Source organism: Mauremys mutica, chromosome 3 (assembly GCF_020497125.1).
Source record: "Mauremys mutica isolate MM-2020 ecotype Southern chromosome 3, ASM2049712v1, whole genome shotgun sequence".
In the NCBI taxonomy this organism is placed as follows: Eukaryota; Metazoa; Chordata; order Testudines; family Geoemydidae; genus Mauremys; species Mauremys mutica.
In genome coordinates this window covers 51408415-51429163 of record NC_059074.1, presented here as the reverse complement: position 1 = coordinate 51429163, position 20749 = coordinate 51408415, and the positions used below count along the sequence as shown (strand labels likewise).

Genomic DNA, 20749 nt, shown 5'->3' with positions numbered 1-20749 from the left:
AGCTCTTCACTCTTCTTTTCAAATCATAGAATCATAGAATATCAGGGTTGGAAGGGACCTCAGGAGGTCATCTAGTCCAATCCCCTGCTCAAAGCAGGATCAATCACCAACTAAATCATCCCAGCCAGGGCTTTGTCCTGCCTGACCTGAAAAACCTCTAAGGAAGGAGATTCCACCATCTCGCCTACTCCAGTGCTTCACCACCCTCCAATGAAATTTTTTTTCCTAATATCCAACCTAAACCTCCCTAGTTAGTATTTTATAGGGACAGTCCCAATTTTTGGGTCTTTTTCTTATATAGGCTCTTATTACCACCCACTCCCATCCCAATTTTTCACACTTGCTATCTGGTCACCCTAAATCTCCTCCACTGCAACTTGAGACCATTACTCCTTGTTCTGTCATCTGGTACCACTGAGAACAGTCTAGATCCATCCTCTCTGGAACCCCATTTCAGGTAGTTGAAAGCAGCTATCAAATCCCCCCTCATTCTTCTCTTCTGCAGACTAAACAATCCCAGTTCGCTCAGCATCTCCTCATAAGTCATATGCTCCAGCCCCCTAATCATTTTTGTTGCCCTCCAGTGGACTCTCTCCAATTTTTCCACATCCTTCTTGTAGTGTGGGGCCCAAAAACTGGACACAGTACTCCAGATGAGGCCTCACCAATAGTGAATAGAGGGGAATGATCACGTCCCTCGATCTAATGGCAATGCCCCTACTTATACAGCCCAAAATGCCAGTAGCCTTCTTGGCAACAAGGGCACACTGTCGACTCATATCCAGCTTCTCGTCCACTGTAACTCCCCCCTTTTCTGCAGAACTGCTGCCTAGCCATTCGGTCCCTAGTCTATAGCAGTCCATGGGATTCATCTATCCTAAGTGCAGGACTCTGCACTTGTCCTTGTTGAACCTCATCAGATTTCTTTTGGCCCAATCCTCTAATTTGTCTAAGTCCCTCTGTATCTATCCCTACCCTCCAGCGTATCTACCACTCCTCCCAGTTTAGTGTCATCTTTAAACTTGCTGAAGGTGCAGTCCACACCATCCTCCAGATCATTAATGAAGATATTAAACAAAACTGGCCCCAGGACCAACCCTTGGGGCACTCCACTTGATATTGGATGCCAACTAGACATCGAGCCATTGATCACTACCCGCTGAGCCCGACAATCTAGCCAGCTTTCTATCCACCTTATAGTCCATTCATCCAGCCCATACTTCTTTAACTTGCCGGCAAGAATACTGTGGGAGACCGTATCAAAAGCTTTATATACCTTTGAATGTAATAGTTACAGAGGGGTCGCATCTTACACGGGGGTTAGGTTCTGAAGTCAGCGCGTAAGGCGAAAATAGCGTATAGTCAAACGCTCACTGAGTGGAATGGCAGGTCGAATCGCCCGCATTACAGGTACAGTATTATTGCTATTTTTCTCCTTTTTTTTTTGTTTTGCCGAGCGCATATAGTTAAAATCACGTAAGTTAAATGCGCCTATGATGCAACTCCACTGTACTACATTCACCTCTCTGGGCTTAGCACATGGGAGTACGGTCTCTACCCTTCCTTCCTCTCCTTAGCCAAGTCAAGTCCTATCCAACTGGATTTTTTTCCAATAAGTATTTTGAATTTCTGAAAGTGTACAGGTAACTTGAAAACCAAATAAAACTGAAAGATCATTACACATCTCACTCTACAGCTGTAGTTGACAAATCTTACGTGTCTGTTTTCTCTTTGTCGCCAAGCAGCTAGCTCTTTAGATGCCAGCTCTTCTGGGCTCATTCTTATGAGATGATCAGGGGTAACCTCTCCTTTCAGTACTCTCTTAAATAATATCTGGAAGAAGGACAAACATTAATTAGTGATGCAAAAAAAAAGTTGATTTCTAACAACAAATCAATAAGCAGCAAATTAAAACTAGAGTAGCAGAATAACCTTTGGGAATATATTCTATACTTAATGCCAACACTATACATTCTTATCTATAACCCATTATTCCTGCAATTTCATACCTTAAGAGGTATTATTGTGAAAAGCATTAATGGGTTTTGTGGAGGGAAACAATTCTGTAGGCCATTAATTGTTTTCCCCACAGCAAAGCCAGAAATTGGTTAAACTTTTTTTCTTTAAACCTTTCGTATTTACAGTTACGGAAACACATAATAAGATGATGATGTTCAAAGGGAAAATTAGCTTAGACCCAATGCAGCAGTGATTTCATGAAAGATATTTTTCAGATCTTTAAAAAGAATGTAGCAAATTCCATACAGTACTCAGCAGAAAAAGGGTTGGAGGAAGAACTATAGAGGCTAGTCTGCACACAGTTTTTATACCAATTTAAATCACTTTAATTAAATGGGTGCAATCCACTTGGGTAGCTGCGTAAAGCAGATAAGAAAAACTAGTTCTTTGTACTCCAGAAGTAGGATCTGTAGAACTTTGTGTATTACCCACTGAACAGTGAGCTCAAGGTTGCATCTTGTCACCAGCATTGGACTTACATAGTGATCTATATACCAAGACAGGGACACGTAGTTATGGAGGAGATACAAGCATGGTGAAACAGAAAATCGTCAAGAACAGAGGAACGGATAGAGTTCCATGAACCAGGACAATTTTCTTGTTAAAAATCCTGATCTTGAAGACAAGAAGAATGATGGCCGGTAGTGGGTGGGTGGGAGGGAAGGGAGGTGATGCAGCCTAATGGAATGTCTTCACAGGAAAATATTATTATAGTAGTGGTGTGGATTAGGCGATTGATAATTCTGAAATGAATGGAATAAAGGTGAAATGGAAGGATAGGCTGCTGGATAGAACTGAAAGTGGACATGTGTAAAATGGGATTATGCGAAAAGCAGTGGCTGAAAGACAGAGAAACAGACTGAAAGGAGAGAAACAGACTACAAGGGTTGGACAATGGAAGGAGTATAGCAGCATGCGCAGTCACGGGGAAATGTGGACATTGGAGACTCAAAGGTCTTAACTGAACAGGGAAAGGAGGTAAGAAAATGGAGAAAGATGGAAGGAGATGACTTCTGTAGAATAAGAGAAAGGAAAAGAAGGTGGCGACCAGGATGTGAAACAGTTAATCAGCTAAAGGATTTCTTTCTTTGAAAGAATTATAGATGAAGAAGACATACATTATTTTTGGGATCCTTTAGATTGAACATCAAACTTCTGTATTTGTTCTTATATTTAGAATCTGTGTCCCGAAAAAAAGAAAACAGTTCTTTTTCAATCCTTGTGGCAACTTTTGCTGCTCTTTCCTCAGGAATCTTCAAACTGGAGTCTGTAAGTCTGGAAAAAAAAAAAAAGTATAGATTTTTAAAAATAAATAACTATATATGAAAATAGACAATTCATCTGGTAATGTACCTATACCTTTTCATCAGAATTTCTTTAAGAGATTGTCTGACACTTTGTCTTATCTGATCAGCAGAAGGTTTAGAAGCTGGCACAGCTGGTGGAGGTATATTACCAGTTGATCCCCCTTTCTCAGTTTTCTTTTTCTTGAATTCTTGTTTCTCGTGAACACCTAAATCAAAATATGCTAAAAATTAAAATCTTAAAGATAATTTTACAGTAGCTTGAATGTTTTGTTGTTGTTGTTTTTTTCAACAAGGGCCTGAACAGATTAAAACTACAACAAAAAAAACTACATAAAGGTGACCTAAAAAGAGTGGACAATAGATCTGTGGGCCGTATTTTAAACTGTATGGCTAAAGCTTCAAAGGTTTCTTTACCAAAAAAAATAAATAAATATTGAGGGATAAGGGGTGTTTCTGCTTGTTTTTAAAATACAGGAAATTCAGATCTTATCTATCTTAGAACATTAGGGATAACCAGCAAATTAATGGAAAGATCTTTATTCAGTCAGTCTTAAAACTCTGGGGGAAGCTGTTGGCTTCTATTTAACACCAACACCCAACAAACGGCTGGAGGAAGACGGTCTTTGTTAAGATTTTTTTAAAAATCTCACCCCTTCAAAGACTTAATGACATCAGTAAACAAGAGCAGAAAATACAGTTAGTTCCCTGTTGTGCTTTGGGTATTTGTTATATCAACTACTGCAGGTCTGTTCTAATAATAGCAGCAAAGAGTCCTGTGGCACCTTATAGACTAACAGACGTTTTGGAGCATGAGCTTTCGAGGGTGAATACCCACTTTGTCGGATGCAACTGTTCTAATAATGCAATTTCTGTATTGTTACTATTGAAATGCCTATCACTATTTCTGAAAGATGCTCCAAAAAGAACTGATGTTATTAAGTATATTAATTTACAGCAGTGAATCCACATCAGACGCCTTTGCCTTAGGTCCAAAGAAGAGTAGTATGCAATAATGAGCAACAATATTTATTTTAAAGTATCAACTTTACTATCTAGAAAAATGAATTGTATTAATTTTTATATAGAATAAACATGTTCATTCATTTCACATATATACACTTTATAAAAGTGTACTGAAGAAAAATGTCCTTAAAATTTAATTTAAGAAACCATGTAAATGATCAGAATCCCAAGAAAATTTTCTAAGACTTCTAGAACAACAGCTCTGAGTTACTGTCACTTTTGATAAACAATATTATTCCCGGGCTTCTGTAGCCCATTGGTTTACGGATTTTTTCTTCCACATGTAGCCAACCAAAAAGAAAATAGGCCAGATTTTATTAGTTTGACTTTATTTATTTTATTTTATTAGTTTGACTTTTTAATTCAGATGTTCATGAATCTCTCTAAAAATGCACATTTAATTGTTCAGTGAAGTAAACTGAAAATTAACATAGTGGAAAGCACTTATCTGTGCATAAAATTTCATTTTAATCTAAAGTAAACTTTCCCACTGAAATTGGCATTTCTAAGCCCATTAGCCCTAAATTTCTTCCAGCTGTTAAACCTGTATGACAGAAGCATGAAAGATTATAAACAAGCTCTTATACCAAGCGTCTTTAAACCTACTGTCACAAATTATGTCATTTTTCAATTAAACTGCCACCTCCAGCATGGTGGAAAAAATAATTTCAGTTGTAATCCTTTTAATTATACAACTTGTAGGTTATTTATGTTTCTAAGCATATGAAATTTCAAACAGCAGCCGTGAATTAAATTGGCACTCTTTTCCCTGTAAGAATTTCTGAGGAGAAAAAGAATAAAACTATTTATTTTCGGTTTCATTTTTCAGATAAGGGATCAACAATTCAGAATTGAAGAACTAGTTGCATGTGTTTTTGTAATAGTTACAATACTTTTCTTTTTAGTGACACTTTCATATGATTTCAAAACATTTTACATACATTAATTAATGAGTCACATTCATAAGAGATTTAGTATGTCCTTTTTAGATCATTATGGAGACAACCCCCGATCTAACCATTAGGAGTACTCCATGGTTATGTCCTCAGCTCCCCCGACTTGCTACCTGACTCCGGGCAAATCACAAACTCCTCCCCCTTCCCCCAAAACTGACACATCCATGACACAGTAGCAACTTGCCTGCCAAATTTCAAGTCCCTGCTCCAAAGCATGAAGGCACTAAAGCTTCTCAGCAAAACAGTCAAAAGATTTCACACACACACACTTTTTTTTTTTAACCTCTAATCTCCTTTATCGAAATATGACCAGGGCTTTGGAGCGGAGCTGGAGCGCGGAGCAGCTCCAGAGCAGTGGAGCTGCAGGTTTTTGCCTGGAGCTGAAGCGGAGCTGGAGCACAGCTCCAAAGCCTTGAATATGACTGAACTATTTTTGCTGAAACTTAAAAATAATTCAGACTGAGGCAGGCACCATGGAAAATTTCTGCATGAAGTTTGGGAGAAATATGGAACTGAAAACCAGGTCCTATAATGGAAAGTGTCAAGCAATCTTAAGAACAAACAATGCTACGAGCCCCTATAATCTAGAAGAAAAAATAAAACCTTAATTAATAGCCAGTTAAAGGATTCGTTTAATAAAGGTATTTAGGCATTGTTGTGCTCAGCATTGCAAAACCAACTGATTTATGAGCCTAAGTCTCATTTTTCAAAAGTGCTCAAGTGCCTAAATCACTGCCAATGTGATTTAAGCTTCTAAGTGCCTAAATCCCTCCTGAAAATGAGGCTTAGGCATTGCAATGCTAAGCACAGCAACACCAAAATACCTTTTAAAAATCTGGGCCTAACTGCCAACCTAAAAAGGTCAATGTTTAACCATTTATGTGCTAAAGGACCTCACCAATAAGAACACTCTCCTCCTCCTCCCTTTTCCAATGAAATTTGGGGGGACCCACGTGATATTTTCGATGCAGAATAAAGAAATTCAAAGTAAATATTATACCTTACAACAACCATAACATGTAAACTCATACACATAGTATTTCCTATTTTTCTAGAGCAGCGATTCTTTATGTTTTTCAATGTAGACCAAACTTCGTAGACTGTGAGCATTTCCTCTCCCATTCTTGATAGCACAGACCACCTCTCCTTCCATTCACAATCATATAATACTTGTGCAGCAATTATAGAAGCTGCTTAAATGGAAAAGAAACATTAGGAAAGTTTTTCATGCTTTTTTCAACTGGTAAAGAACATTTAAAAGAAGCAAAAAACCAAAAGATTCAGCACCACGTGAGCAGCCTGCTCTCTGCAGACCACAAGCAAGTGTTCCATGCCCCAAAATGTAAGCAGCGCTGCTATACAAAGAACTTTTATGTCTTGCTGACTATAGTTGCTGTTTGGAGTCTTATTACCTGATTTTGCGGTCTTTTCACTTGAGCAAGAAACACTAAGAGAATCTTTATTTATTTTTTCACTTTTCTCTTCAGAGCATCGACGAGGAAGTGTAACTGTTTGTCCCATCTTCCGAATAGGAACTTGCCCTTTTTTATTATCAGAATCTCTGCATTCTGACAAATTCCTCACACCACCTGATTCCTGAAACAAATACTTTAACATATTAGTATGGTAACAAATGTGAAGATGAACTAACTGCTACAAATCTTCCCCAAAGTATATTTTAAAAATAAGAATGTTGTATAATAAAAATCTCAAACTGACATGATATAAAGACATGCTCCTTAAAAAGCTATTGAAAAAGATGTCACAATTTACCGCGAAGCAGTGTTTAACCGTTGTATTACCAAGGTAGCATTCCAGAGAGTTCCTTGTTGAAAGCAGCTGTATTTTCTCAGTTAACTGTTTAAAAAATTTTAAAGTATATCATATGTGGAAATAGATTACACCTGTCAACGAAGTAACTCATATGCAATAAACCTGGCAAATGTGCACAGCAAACAAGATCTAGTTAGAAAGGAAATAAATATTACTCAAAAGGAAAAACAAAAGTATTCTCTAAATCTCAATTTAAAGACTCCCACTGACTTCAATTCAGTTAGTATGAGTGCAGGGGGATGTTAAAAGGCCTAATTCCCATTTAAGGTCCCAGAGAAGGGCTCAAAGAGGTTTATTATTATTATTATTTTGTTGAATAAAGTTTGTTTTTTAAATCCACCAAACTGTAAATGATAAGATAAAGATGGGCATATAAAGAACATATAAAACTTTCTCAATAGCTATATTATAAAAAGAAAAGGTGAATAAAAATAAAATATACTTGAAAAAAGCATTTTAAAAACATTTTAATTCAGACTAGTTAAAAACTTGAATTTGTAATCTTCTGTTTAAAGAATTAAGGATTCTTTCTGATCTTTAAAACTGACCAAACCAAATCAGTTGCTATTTGTACTGTTGCAGCCATTTTGGTCCCAGAATATGAGAGACAAGATGGGTGAGGAAATATAAAAGATATCACTTCACTCCCCTTGTCAACCCAAATCAGTGTAATCTGTGGAATATATAATGTACATTTTCAGAATGGGCATCACAGAAGGATTCATGAAACATGCCTTAAAAGTTGAGGTAGTTTTATTTCCACTTAGTTAATCTTACATGCTGGTGTTGGTGATCGACTTCAACTGAATTCTAATTAATATAATTTATATACAGATTACAATGAATATAAATTAGGGTTGTTTTCTTTTTAACTAAATGTTAACTATTGCATTCATAATTTTAACCATATACTAAAAATAAAGAATCTGAATAACTAATTAAACTAAGCCATTTCATTGCTTTAAATATTAAGTATTGATTGGTCAAAATGAGATACAGAAAATAAACAATTGGAAACGAGGGGGAGATTACAATTAGTCGTTTAAATCTTTTTTCCCTTCTGCTATTAAATTCATGATTTAAACCACAACGCTGAAAAAAGCTTAAATTGCTCAAACAAACAAAAGTGTTGCTTTCATTTGATGTCTCGGTCACACTGACATTTAAAAGATTTGTGCATTGTATAATATAGCAAACTGGGCTACATACTTGCTGAACCACTAACCCAATTCTCGAAAGTAATACAACATGACATACAAACCCAACACTGATCCTCCTAAGTAGTATGGGACTAGCTCTGGGGTGATCAGTTAAACAATGTCACCTAGTATTAGACAAATTCCTAATAAGGAATCTGATCTAATTTAACAAAGAGGACACAGAATGAGAAGGTAATAGTATCTTTGGGTAAAAAAAAAAAGCCCCATCAGTTTTAATTGAGTATTATATCAAAGGGCAGTGAAATCCATGAGCTCTAGATAGCTACATAAGAATGACTGCATTGAGAGAGCTGACTAGACTAATTACCTCCAGAAAAAAGTTAACTGGGAAGTTGGTTTACAAGACACAAAAAAACAAAAAGTAGTAAGGAAAGATCATGAAGTATTCTGATCAAGTGTTTAAAGCCCTGGTGCACAGGTACATAAATGTACTGAGATAGATGGAGTTGGCAATTGAACAGAAAAAGATCTTTATTATTATGAACTGAAAAAGTTTTTAGAAATATCACCCTTCACCACCAAACTTTGGACATGTATTCACTGGGAGAGCTCTGAACCTCTTTGGGAGCGAGAACATCTCCAGAAATTTTCCCTCTTGCAAGATTATACTGCCCCTTCATCTCTGTTAAGGAGCCAGCTTGCTTTAGGGAAGCTGCCTCCTCTCCAGAAGCTGCCGTGCAAGATAATGGTTATTACAGGATAGTGGTTAAGATGGGGGAGGGTTTGCAAAATCATATATTTCAATGTGCACACACAAAAAAACAAGGTAACAGCAGTTTAGCAATAGTACTCACTTCAAAATAGCCAAACCAATTTAAAGGAACTACTTGGAACAGTATGCCTATAGCAAAACATTAGATGACAAGTTTTAGCCTAGACTGAAGTTTTATGAAGAGTGATAAACCTGGAGGGAATTATTTTAATTGAAAGGAATGAGTACTATAGTATTTCAAATAGTAAAGAATATTTTTAAAGGAACTTTAACCATCTTAAGCAAGCCTTACCCTTCTAAAAATTTTGACTTTGTGCTTGATTGTATCATCTGTCTGCTTAGCTTTGTCATTTGTTACACTGGGATTACCAGTCGGAGTTTGCTTTGACATCCCAGGTTTTTCACATTCCATTGTTCTATCTTCTCTATACGCTTCAAGTTTCAGTTGAGTGTCCAGTATATTTTGATCACAAGATTCTGGTTTTTTGTCTTCTTCAGCACAACATTTCACACACACATATTCTTTATCTTCTTCTCCCATTCGTTGTGCTTGAGAAAGACTCAACCCAACACAGTCACCATGAAACCAATCATCACACCTACCACAGCCTACCATAAACCTGAAAATAAAACAAAACAGTATCAATCAATGCATAGAGGGAGGTAGAATTTCATATTAACTATAGCCTACTTGTTAAATAATTTACCAAAACAGAGCAATTTGTTCTTACCTGATAACTTATTTTCTTTTTAAGCTTTACATCCATTACTCCAGCCTTATGACATGGTTAGATCTTCGAAACTGAGAAAGTGTGGCATAATAGTCCAGGAGATCACAACCTCAACATGAATTCCCACCCATAACTCCACACAGACAAAGATATCCTCCTTAGGAATACAGTTTAGAGAAAAAGTCATAGGAAAGTAAAAGAAGGCTCTCAAGACTGATTAACATAAGACTTAAAAAGATAATATGCTCAGACGAGAAAAAGTTAACTCTCTGCACTGGCATCAAGGAATCCATCCTGGCAATAGGCAACGTCTCAAATACTGAACTAGCATAAGCTGCCAAAGCATAAAGAAAATGTTCAAAAGTTTTGACAATGAACAAAACTCAGCTAAATCCACTACTTAAACCTCAAGCCATTAAAAATCTGATAGAATAAACTATGTATGACTGATGTCAGCAAATTGTTACATTTTGCTTTATTCCTCTGTAGTTTTATGGAACACAGGCTCATCATCTTCAAACCATGGCTGGTTTGGCCATCATTTTCATGGACATGCTATGTTTTTCCACTACATTGCAAAACTTTGTACATTTATTCACCCAAGTCAGTGGACATTTGAGAAAACTTTTCAACCCCTGAAATGTAGACTGCTAAAAATGTACATAATCTCATTTGGTCTTCTCATATATCTGCTTTTGTATTTTGTGTGCAGAGGTAACTTTAGTTAAAGTTAATAACATCCATTTTCTAATGTCTACAAAGACCATGGGTATCTAACAAGGTTATGATTTTGCAAGTATTTTGGTATATTGTGAAGTCCTCCATTCTCTGCCCATCTGGTGCAATGCTCTAGTCAAATTACTTTTGAAGAACGTAGAAAACAATCTCTCCCTAAGCTACAGAGACTTAATACATGAAGTACTATTCCTGTTAGTGGTGGTTTGTTTTGTTTTTTAAATAACCCCTTGCCTTAAAATTGAGACAGGCTAACTCTAAGGACCATTATTCAACTGATGTGAAATTTCAGAGTTCTCATATCTGAAGCCATCTTTCCCTTCTGAGCTTTTTTCTATTTTGTTTTTAAGAGTCTAGAAAACAAAAATGAGGTTAAATTTTGAATGAATTAAATCTATACTGGTCACAAGAATACCCTTATAAGTGCAGATAGGTTCTTTAATGCTGAGCACCTTGATCAGGGAATCTGTACTAATTAAATAGAAGACAACATTAATTTTAAAGTAACACAGTGCAAAGCTGACCATCAGCTCGAATAGTTTTATGGCAAGTGCTTTAGAAGCAAGATAAATATAATGATTTGCGAACCCTAATCTGCTCTAACCAGAAAGACCCAAGAGTTCTACTAACTCCCTTTTGTCAAAAGATCCCAAGAAACCAGAAAGAAAGAAGAAAGAAATATGGAGATATATCTATCTCATAGAACTGGAAGGAACCCCGAAAGGTCATCGAGTCCAGACCCCTGCTTTCACTAGCAGGACCGAGTACTGATTTTGCCCCAGATCCCTAAGTGGCCCCCTCAGCCAGATTCCTATTCACCTACCTGCCTTCCTCTCACAGTTGCGATGCTGAAGCTATTTGATGACTCACCTACTTTGCAAGAATATATTTCTATCATAAATTATGCTGAGAGTTTTGGAAATTCTTTGGTTCTCATTCACTAGGAAACTGAAGGTAAACATTCCAGATGGCTCTGAGACACTGGCAGTTGGTCTAAGAAACTACAGGAACCTCAAAAGACCAAAAAACCTGAAAGCTTATTTGTCTAATACTAGAAAATTGAGACCCTAGAGTAGGAAGCTAGTCAATATGGTTGTCTTGGTTCTGATCACTCTTATACCAGTATAAATCAGAAGTAAAGTCAATGGAGTTATACAGGCGTGAAATTGGTTTAAGAGGAGAATTAGGTCCAGAAGTTTTAGGGGGAAAATAAATCACTTCCAACTAGCTAATTTCTCTGAGATTCCAACTTTACTTGACATGACTGTTTTCCTGTTGCAAACAATCCAGTTATCTGGTTTGTGAATCAGAAAAGCAATCTTTTCACTATTGTTTGTGTATACTTAGTTCATGAGCACTTATTTTGCCTAAAACATGCTGGCAAGTAGCTCTCATAGATGTGTTCAGTTCCAATCATAAAGCTACACGTTTCTGAAAGCTTTCTATGAGTATGGTATGAGTATTTTCAGATCTACATTCTGGCAAAATTAAGAATTCAGGAGAAAGTTGGTTAGGTTTGGAGGTAATCACTTTTCACAGCCTCATTCCAACCACAACCAAAATATTCATGAGCATACTCAGAGTCAGACAGATATTGAAGGGAAGTTAAAATCCTGAAAATTATTGTTCTTTACTGTCAATCCTAGGGCACACACCTGATTGGAGTATACATAAATATGAATTTCTGTTTTACAATTCAATGATCCACAGGAATATGTTCCACTTAGACAACAGACATCTGCCTCACATAAGAAAATATTGGTCAAGATCTGGGACACCAAAAATGGATACAAAAACTCCCCCCGCAACATATAAGAAAACAATGTAATGTTTCCACTGTAGTTGAAAAAAAGACTTTTTAAAGCAAACACCCAATTTTTTAATTTTCCTCATGTTTAAATAAAGATGTTTATATCCATTTTTGGTGTACCACGGCACTATTAATTCATTTTGGTTAAAATTTGAAGGAAACAAGGAACGTAATGTCCAGCAGCAGCCCTTAAAGTGGAATTAAATTTAGATACCGTTTAACTCTCATCTTTTAATTCGATATGGAAATGCGGGCATGTTAAATGCAAGACCAGACAACTTCAGATTTTTTAAAGGAACAAGGAAACTACAGGCTTTATATCTGAGAATTTTTCTGCAACTAATGGCCATTAAGTTTTTTGAGATACTAAGAAAATAACCAAACATTTTAATTACTTTCTAAATTAAGAAAAGAGATTAAGATGATCAAGCATGGAGAAAGGATCTCCATAGACTGATATATGAATAGTATTTGGACTGATATGTGGTCAGCACTAGTCCTTTCCCAGGAGGAATACCAAGGTCCCAAACATAAAAAGGTATTGAGCACCTTCAACTCTGGAGTTAAGGCACTCAAGACCTGATCCTCTGAGGTTCTAACAGGCTACCTATTTTCAAAAGTAGAGTGGTGGACAGGTCTAAGAGCTAGGTCATTCAGTATGATGTCTTATTTTTCAGAGCCTTGAATACTGGCAGCTTTGTTAACCTAAAAGAGCTTATTCTGTAAAACGAGGGCTGTAACTTTGATTTGGCCTGTCTGAAACCTACACTAGAAAAACCTAAAGCATTCTTTAACAATACTGAAAATAAGGCAAGTTTCACGTTTCAAGTGAATCTTTAATTTCTCTAACTATATCTAAACTGCTATCAGAGGGGTAGTCATGTTAGTCTGTATCCACAAAAACGAGGAGTCCGGTGGCACCTTAAAGACTAACATTTATTTGGGCTTAAGCTTTCGTGGGTAAAAAAACAACTTCTTCAGATGGATGGTGCACCTGAAGAAGTGGGTTTTTTAACCACGAAAGCTTATGCCCAAATAAATCTGTTAGTCTTTAAGGTGCCACCGGACTCCTCATTGTTTTTATATCTAATTAGGATAATTTCAAGCCATGGAATACATCTAAAGGCCTAGGTAGTTTTCAAAGGAGAAACTGACTGTTGCTCAAAGCCCCAGATATTTGTGGTTTATTGGAGAAACATATGCTGTCAGTGGTATATTTTCTATTGGTTAAAGATCAATGCAGACAAAATAAGACTCTCTCTTCAGACAGAGCCTATAGTATTCGCAAATCAGGATGAATGTTGTATACTTCTGTTATGACCTCACTCTGAACTGTCTGGAGTGAAGCGAACTATCAAAAGAAATGACTGTCTGGTGACAGAGGTATCCTTAATTAGCTTTTTTGGGAACTTGATGAGATGACCCAACTTTTATTGCATTTAAGATTGCACAAAAAAGCGTCCTATAAACTAATTAAGGCTATAAGGTTGTGCCCAAAATAGGAAATCTGGTACCTCGTAACTCTCCACTGTTAATAGCAATTATGGAGGCTGTAACTCAGGAATTTACATTTACAACTGTTTTGTTTAATCCTACTCGGAGGAGATGGATTGTAATAAATATATTTGTGTTCTACCTACACTATAACTTCCACTCTTTCTACCAGTGAATCTGCACCACTGGTAAACTGCAGGTCCTTATTTTCCTAGTGTAGACAAGTCTTAAATTTGCTACTCATTTTAAATTATTTTTTCAATGTATTTATTTATTTGCAAATCAGGAAAAAAATTCACTAGAAATTTCAACTCTGGCACACAGATGACCTAGCTATTTCCCACAGTCACAAGGGTTGAGAGAAAGGGAATAAAGGTTCCTACTTGAGCACTAGAACGGGAATAATTTAATTTTCCATCTTTTTCTAATCTTTATCCACATTATGGGTGTTTTTCAGCACCAACAAAATTAGTTTAGATAATAGGAGTTATGGTTGGATAACATAGAAGCTAGATAATGCATAAAGATTAATAAAGGAGTCAAGGAGGGTTGAGGCCTGGCTTGAAGGATGAAGGATTTCTTCTTGCACAGCTGTCACAGACTTGTGATTGAAGATGTTCTGATATCCTGGACTATTAACACCAAAAATTCTGATCGTAGACTGCTTCATAGTTTGAAGTGTGAGGACTTTACCCATGTTGTAAGGCTGGACTGGAAGATGTAAAGCTGAAAGAGAAAGAAATATGTGTTGAAATATTAATTCACACCAACATATTGAGTAAATCATAGATGAATCAGAAGATTAGGGTTGGAAGAGACCTCAAGTCATCTAGTCCAACCCCCTGCTCAAAGCAGGGCCAACACCAACTAAATCATCCCATCTCAAATGGTCAGAACTGCTTGTATTTTAATTTAAAAGTTCAGTAATGTATAAGAATCACCACAAAATAGTTGATGGTATATAGAAATATTAATGTCCCCGGAAGGCATCTCCTTTAATTCAATAGAACTTTTGAGTGGGAAAAAAAAGTTATATCTTATTCCTCTTAGAGAGGGATGCCTGCCTGTCTCCATGTACCAAGATGAAGAGATACGGTCACTTGAAGTATCTAATATTAGAAAGGAATTGGATTATACTAAGAAAAGATCGAGAGTAATGAAAACCTTCCATTATCTCCTTCAGGATTAGCACATCTTTTCAAATCTCTTGGCATACACATTCATTTAGAGGAAGGAAAGCCCATGCTTAACAATTCATTTCAAAGATAAAAATGTCCAGGCTGTATTTTTTCTAACATTAGTTATAACAAATGGAATGTGTTCAAGCCAAAGCAGATTGCTGAATGGCTGACAATTATTGAGGAGTAAGAATTTAAAAATACATCAGCCAGAAGTCAGTTTATTCATAAATCATTTGCTTTAGAAACTGTACTCATTAATAAAACCACACACACAACAGAAAGGGTTCTATAAATCAGTCAAAATGAAGATCAATAATGGTCAGTGTTCAGCATCATTTGATACAGTTAACAATGTAATAAGTACATTATTATTACTGGAAGTCATCTGCTTAGCATTTTGTATTTGCAGTATATAGCAACAGGAGATCACGGACAACATATGACTACTGCTGTCTTGCAACAGTGTTTCATTCCAGCATTCTCTCTATTAATGGGAACAAGGCCCCAATCTCAAAAATTTACACAAGTCAAGGTACTACTCAGGTGTGTAAAATTAAGCACATGCATGTTTGCAGAATAGGGGGCTTACTTGGAAAGAAAAAAAGGAAAATAAAACAGCAGTAAAGTGTAATTAGTTAATCTAAAAATATTTTAAAAGCACTCCAAACTTAATAACCATTATTATTTTCCATGTGTACATAATGCAAGAAATATTTTTAACAGTCCTATTTTTAAAATAGTCTCAGTATAAAGATTCATTCACCTTCTGGAAATGACTGCACTCTTAGTCAACCATCACCTTGATACATACACATTCAGAGATCTGCATGTTTCACTCTAGCAAGCAACTATAGCCAATGGAAAGACTACTGACTTCAGTGGGCTCTGATTCAGACTAACTGAAAAGACAGTTCACTTTCAAGGAGACCCTCCACTAAATAAATTAGTACATGTTATCTTGTCATCAAAGCATCTATCTGCCTGCATTGGTTTGTTTATTGCAAGTCTAGCTACGGAGTTTTTGATTTTGTAACAGCAGGAACAACTTGGCTTTTAAAAATGTATCATCCGATCTTCTGGATCGCACTCATAGCAAGGCAAAAGAGCAATGTCAATTTATTATTTTTTACACCAAGTTTCAATAGAACAACCTTTAAGTAGTTAGACTTTTTTTTTTTTTTTTAGGAAGAAAAAACAGAAGAAAATCTTCCTTCTGAATGTCTAATGTTACAAGGAACTTTTCAGCAAGGAAGGAAGGACAGGGTCAAGAGCAAAAAACAAAAAAGCATAGTGGGAGAGACAGGACCATCAACAAAACGATGAACCTAACTAAACAAAGTGAAGTCAAATGCAAAAAGTAATGAAACTGAAAACAAAAATATATTCTCTAATTTTTCAGTAATTTCAGACACCAATCCTGCAAGCAGAACTACGATGGCAAGATCAGGGCCTTAGGTGTCACATGTAACTAAAAAAGCAAAAAAAAAATATTTCAGACAAATTTGATTTTCAAATTGATGTTCCTTTATTTTGTAGGCTTACCAATACCAACTTTAATAGTGTCCCTTTAATTTTATTTCCTACTGATCTAAACTAGCACAAATAATGTATGTGCCCATACAAAAAACTACAGCATCAGAATCTTCAGTGTGTACAGTATAGAACTCTGCCAACTGGTGATTATGCATTACAATGCTGTTTTTAAATTATACTATCATATTAAGCAAATTTTCCAGTAATAGCTATACATGAGTAATATTTGTATACTTGTGCTCAATTAACAAATATAAATCATATCTTGTGTGTCATGCTTGTTTTAAGTTCTGGTCACCACACTCATTCATTTAACTATTTAGGCACCAATTCTGAAAACTTATACCTATGCTTAACTTTAAAAAGTGTGTGCAGGGTCTTCATCTCTTTCCTTGCCTACAGGGACTTAGAACTTAATTTCTGATCCACTGCCATAATGATCTCTCAGAGAAAAGCCCTTATGGTGCTGCATTATGTGTATAAATATTCTATTTCAGGGGTGGCCAAACTTACCGACCCTACAAGCTGCATACGACAATCTTTAGAAGTTCGAGAGGAGTGCACCTAATGGGGCTCGGGACTTCAGCCCTGAGCCCCGGCAAGCATGCCCCGTGGGGCTGAAGCCCTTAGAGAGAGAGAGAGAGACACAGACACACACACACGCTACCAGAGGCAACACGTGGGGGGAGGCACATGGGGTCCCATGTCCCCCTCCCCCAATATTTGCAAGGGATTGCTGGTCCCGCTTGGTCACATGATGCTGGTGCTCAGCAAGCTTGGAGCTGTGGTCATGGAGAGAGGCAGCAGCAAACAGCTGGGAGCTGCAGGGAGAGCTGCTGCTTTTGCTGCTGCCTCTCCCCATGGAGCTAAAGCAGCGGCCCCTCTCTGCAGAACCCAGCTGTTTCCTGCTGCCTCTTCACAGGGAGCTAATACCTGGGAGCTGCAGGGAGAGAACACAGAGTAAGGATGACTCAAGATGTTGGGGGTAGGAGAGGAGGCTGATCCTTTAAATTGTGCCCCCTCCCTACTCTCAGCAGGCACCAGTTGTCTCTCACAGAAACCCCTATCTCCAACACCCTGACGTAGGGCAGAAGCCCTGAGCTCCCCCCCCAAGTCTAGTAGGCAAAAAATGGGGGGATGAGACGGGCTCTGCAAGCCACACTTTAACTGTAAAAGAGCAGCATGAAGCTCACAAGCTGCAGTTTGGCCACCCCTGTTCTCTTTCTTTACTATGTATGTATGCATTATGTCGTCTCATATCCCCTAACCTCAAAGTATCAATATAGTTTAAATATTATTTCCGCACAGTAATGGATGCAATTGTTTTAAGTGAAAACTGTAATTTCACAAGGAAAAATTTAAGCCTAAATATTTTTCCAACTTCACAAGTAAACTAGACAGAAAACTAGTTTTCCTTACGGTTTTTGAAAAAATCTATTAGCGGAATATTATGAGACCACGTATATAGACTATTTACACACCAGAAGTCAGAGATAAGGTTACAGGTTTCAGAGTGGTAGTTGTGTTAGTCTGCATCAGCAAAAAGAACAAGAGTACTTGTGGCACCTTAGAGACTAACAAATTTATTTGAGCATAAGCTTTCGTGGGCTAAAATCCACTTCATCGGATGTTTGCTAAACCTTAATGTCTGCATTTTCAAATTGCCTTCCTGTGCAACCTTAAGATTTGTACTTATTTTATTTTAAAATCCAGCTAAAGCCCTAATCCTGCAATTTGTTACACACAGGTAGATTGCTGCACATAACCCCAATTACTTCCACTGGGCTCTGCATGGGAACAGCAATCTGCCCAAACATAAACTACAAATTCAGATACCAAGTGCATTAATAGAGAATTAAAAAAGTAAATAAATATAATATATAACATTCAAACCAAAGGAAGTGAAAGTCATTTGAAAAAAATTAAAAGAATTGAAAGACATTATTTTAAAAATCTAGCACTGATGTTGCAATTTCATTACGATGATAACAGTTCTTCCAATCAAGGTTTTCCTTATGTAAAAATAACATACAGTAGGTAATTTAATTTATTAACTAGGCATTTGGTGAGCCCTGATCCATTAAAGGAAAAAAATCAAGGGGGCCAGAATGGAGGAAAGTTTGCAGTGTTTCCCTTGTGAAGCTTTCCACAGATTTATAATATATGGTTAGGATTTGCCAGCCTGTAAAAATGGCAGGGAGTTCAAGCCCCAAAGCCTGTAGATCTTAGGCACGGATGTAAAAGCCAGGGACACTGGAAACAATATAATGGGGGGAGAATGCTGTGTTAGGGTCTTATGTTTTCTACAAGCACAGGGATGAATATAGGATTCCTTCTGTGTGCAGATTCCAGGATTTATCTGGCTCTACATAAAGAAGAAAAACAAAACGTTTTATTTCTTATATAAGTTGCAAGACATACAAGCTACCTTCAGAAAAAAGTAAACTTGGAACTACTGTCCCTTTATTATTCTTCCTATTCTGTTAGTGCCATGAAAGTATATTCAACTTGATCAAAATCCAGAAACTAGTCCATTTCAACGGCATTTACAGAATCTGGAAGGAAGAATTCCTCACACAAATGCTGCAATCATGCATAAAGATATGTCATTGGGGTGGGGGGCGGAGACACCTTAGCACTAATATAGGATTAAAGTTGCAAAATCAAACAAGTTAGGAAATCCAAAAAGTTATGGTTTCTCATTAAAACTAACTCAGACACATGGTATACCCCATATACATATTATGATATGTATTAAAAAAAATCAAACCTCACAGTTTACATTGAGACAAGAAAACAAATAGGAAATATGTGTTGGAAATGGGAAACTACATGGCAGTACACCATAACCAGCACTTCAGTTCCTGAAGAACTTCATCTTTTATTTATAAAAAAAACTAGCCGTTACACTGCAAAGATATCACTTTGAATAGAATCAATAAAATACAGTCAGCAGACAAAATGAAACAATAGTACTAATGCCAAAAGCTGCCCCGCTCCACACTTCACAGCTCCAAAGCATGCTGCTACTACCTTGGTTCCACTGAGGGTGGTGAGGTAAGAGGAAGAGACACCATGTATAGAAACCTGAGGTCCCTTCCAACCCTGAGATTCTAAAAAAAATAATAAATAAAAAATCAACAGGCACAACCCCCAGCAGAAGATACGCATGGGCTCCAATTTCTATTACTGATCCTGCTACAGTTTTCATGTCTATAAAGCCTATCCACACTGAGGGAAAGGACTCCTGCTCTACATTCTAATCAACCTCTTTTAGGTCCCCTGTGCAAAGTACATGTATTTTACCTTTGCACTTGGTAGCAGAATGACAGCATCTGTTCCTAAAAGGTGAACTGTCCAATAATCTCAATATGGTACTGACCCTGAAGATGAACAATGTTAACTAGTTTATTACTATTACAGTAGAACCTCAGAGTTAAGAACAACCGAGTTACAAACTGACCAGTCAACCACACACGTAATTTGGAATCGGGAGTATGCAATCAGGCAGCAGCAGAGACAAAAAAAAGCAAATACATGAAATAAATGAAAACTACTAAAAAATAAAGGGAAAGTTTAAAAAAAGATTTGACAAGGTAAGGAAACTGTTTCTGTGCTTGTTTCTTTTAAGTTGGTTAAAAGCAGCATTTTTCTTCTGCACAGTAAAGTTTCAAAGCTGTATTAAGCCAATGTTCAGTTATAAACTTTTGAAAGAACCATAACGTTTTGTTCAAAGTTACGAACATTTCAGAGTTCCAAACAGCCTCCATTCCTGAGATATCCATAACTCTGAGGATCTACTGTATTTTAACAGACATATCCAGCTTAGCATGATTGTGAGAGCCCTTATTACAATATCTCAAAATGTGATCCTTGTACTTGCAAGAGAATCCCAAATTAACACTGAAGGAGAAACCTAACATTTGGTATTTTTTTACTTTAATTAATTTTTGCAACCTTGGGTTTGCATTTCTGGTAAGGGGGGGGGGGCAACTTGAGTCTGCATAGTATGTTAAAGTGAAAATTTTTTCCAACCTTAATTCATGTTGTATTTCATTAACATGAAACCAAACTTGCTAGTCCTAAATTAGAAAGCTCTTGGCACACATTTTCTTAATTTGGGACTCCACTTCAGTTCCATTTCTTGTTTTTCATACCATCTACAACATAGAATTGACAAGCAACATCTAACAAT

At 36.8% G+C, this 20749-nt stretch overlaps 1 protein-coding gene across 5 annotated transcripts in view; it reads right to left on the bottom strand.

The window, feature by feature from the left end:
- PHF3 (PHD finger protein 3) overlaps window positions 1-20749 on the bottom strand; it is a 79954-nt gene that overhangs the window by 27823 nt on the left and 31382 nt on the right. For 3 of the 5 annotated variants that reach the window (XM_045010019.1, XM_045010017.1, XM_045010018.1), the window contains exons 5-9: window positions 9363-9690; window positions 6718-6901; window positions 3379-3532; window positions 3138-3294; window positions 1717-1833 (exon numbers count right to left, since the gene is read on the bottom strand). In XM_045010019.1, coding sequence (XP_044865954.1) covers window positions 1717-1833; window positions 3138-3294; window positions 3379-3532; window positions 6718-6901; window positions 9363-9690 — 940 coding nt within the window. Of the gene's footprint in view, window positions 1-1716; window positions 1834-3137; window positions 3295-3378; window positions 3533-6717; window positions 6902-9362; window positions 9691-9801; window positions 9930-11359; window positions 11468-20749 lie in introns of those variants that run through there. The other 2 variants (XM_045010020.1, XM_045010021.1) reach the window with 2 other exon arrangements.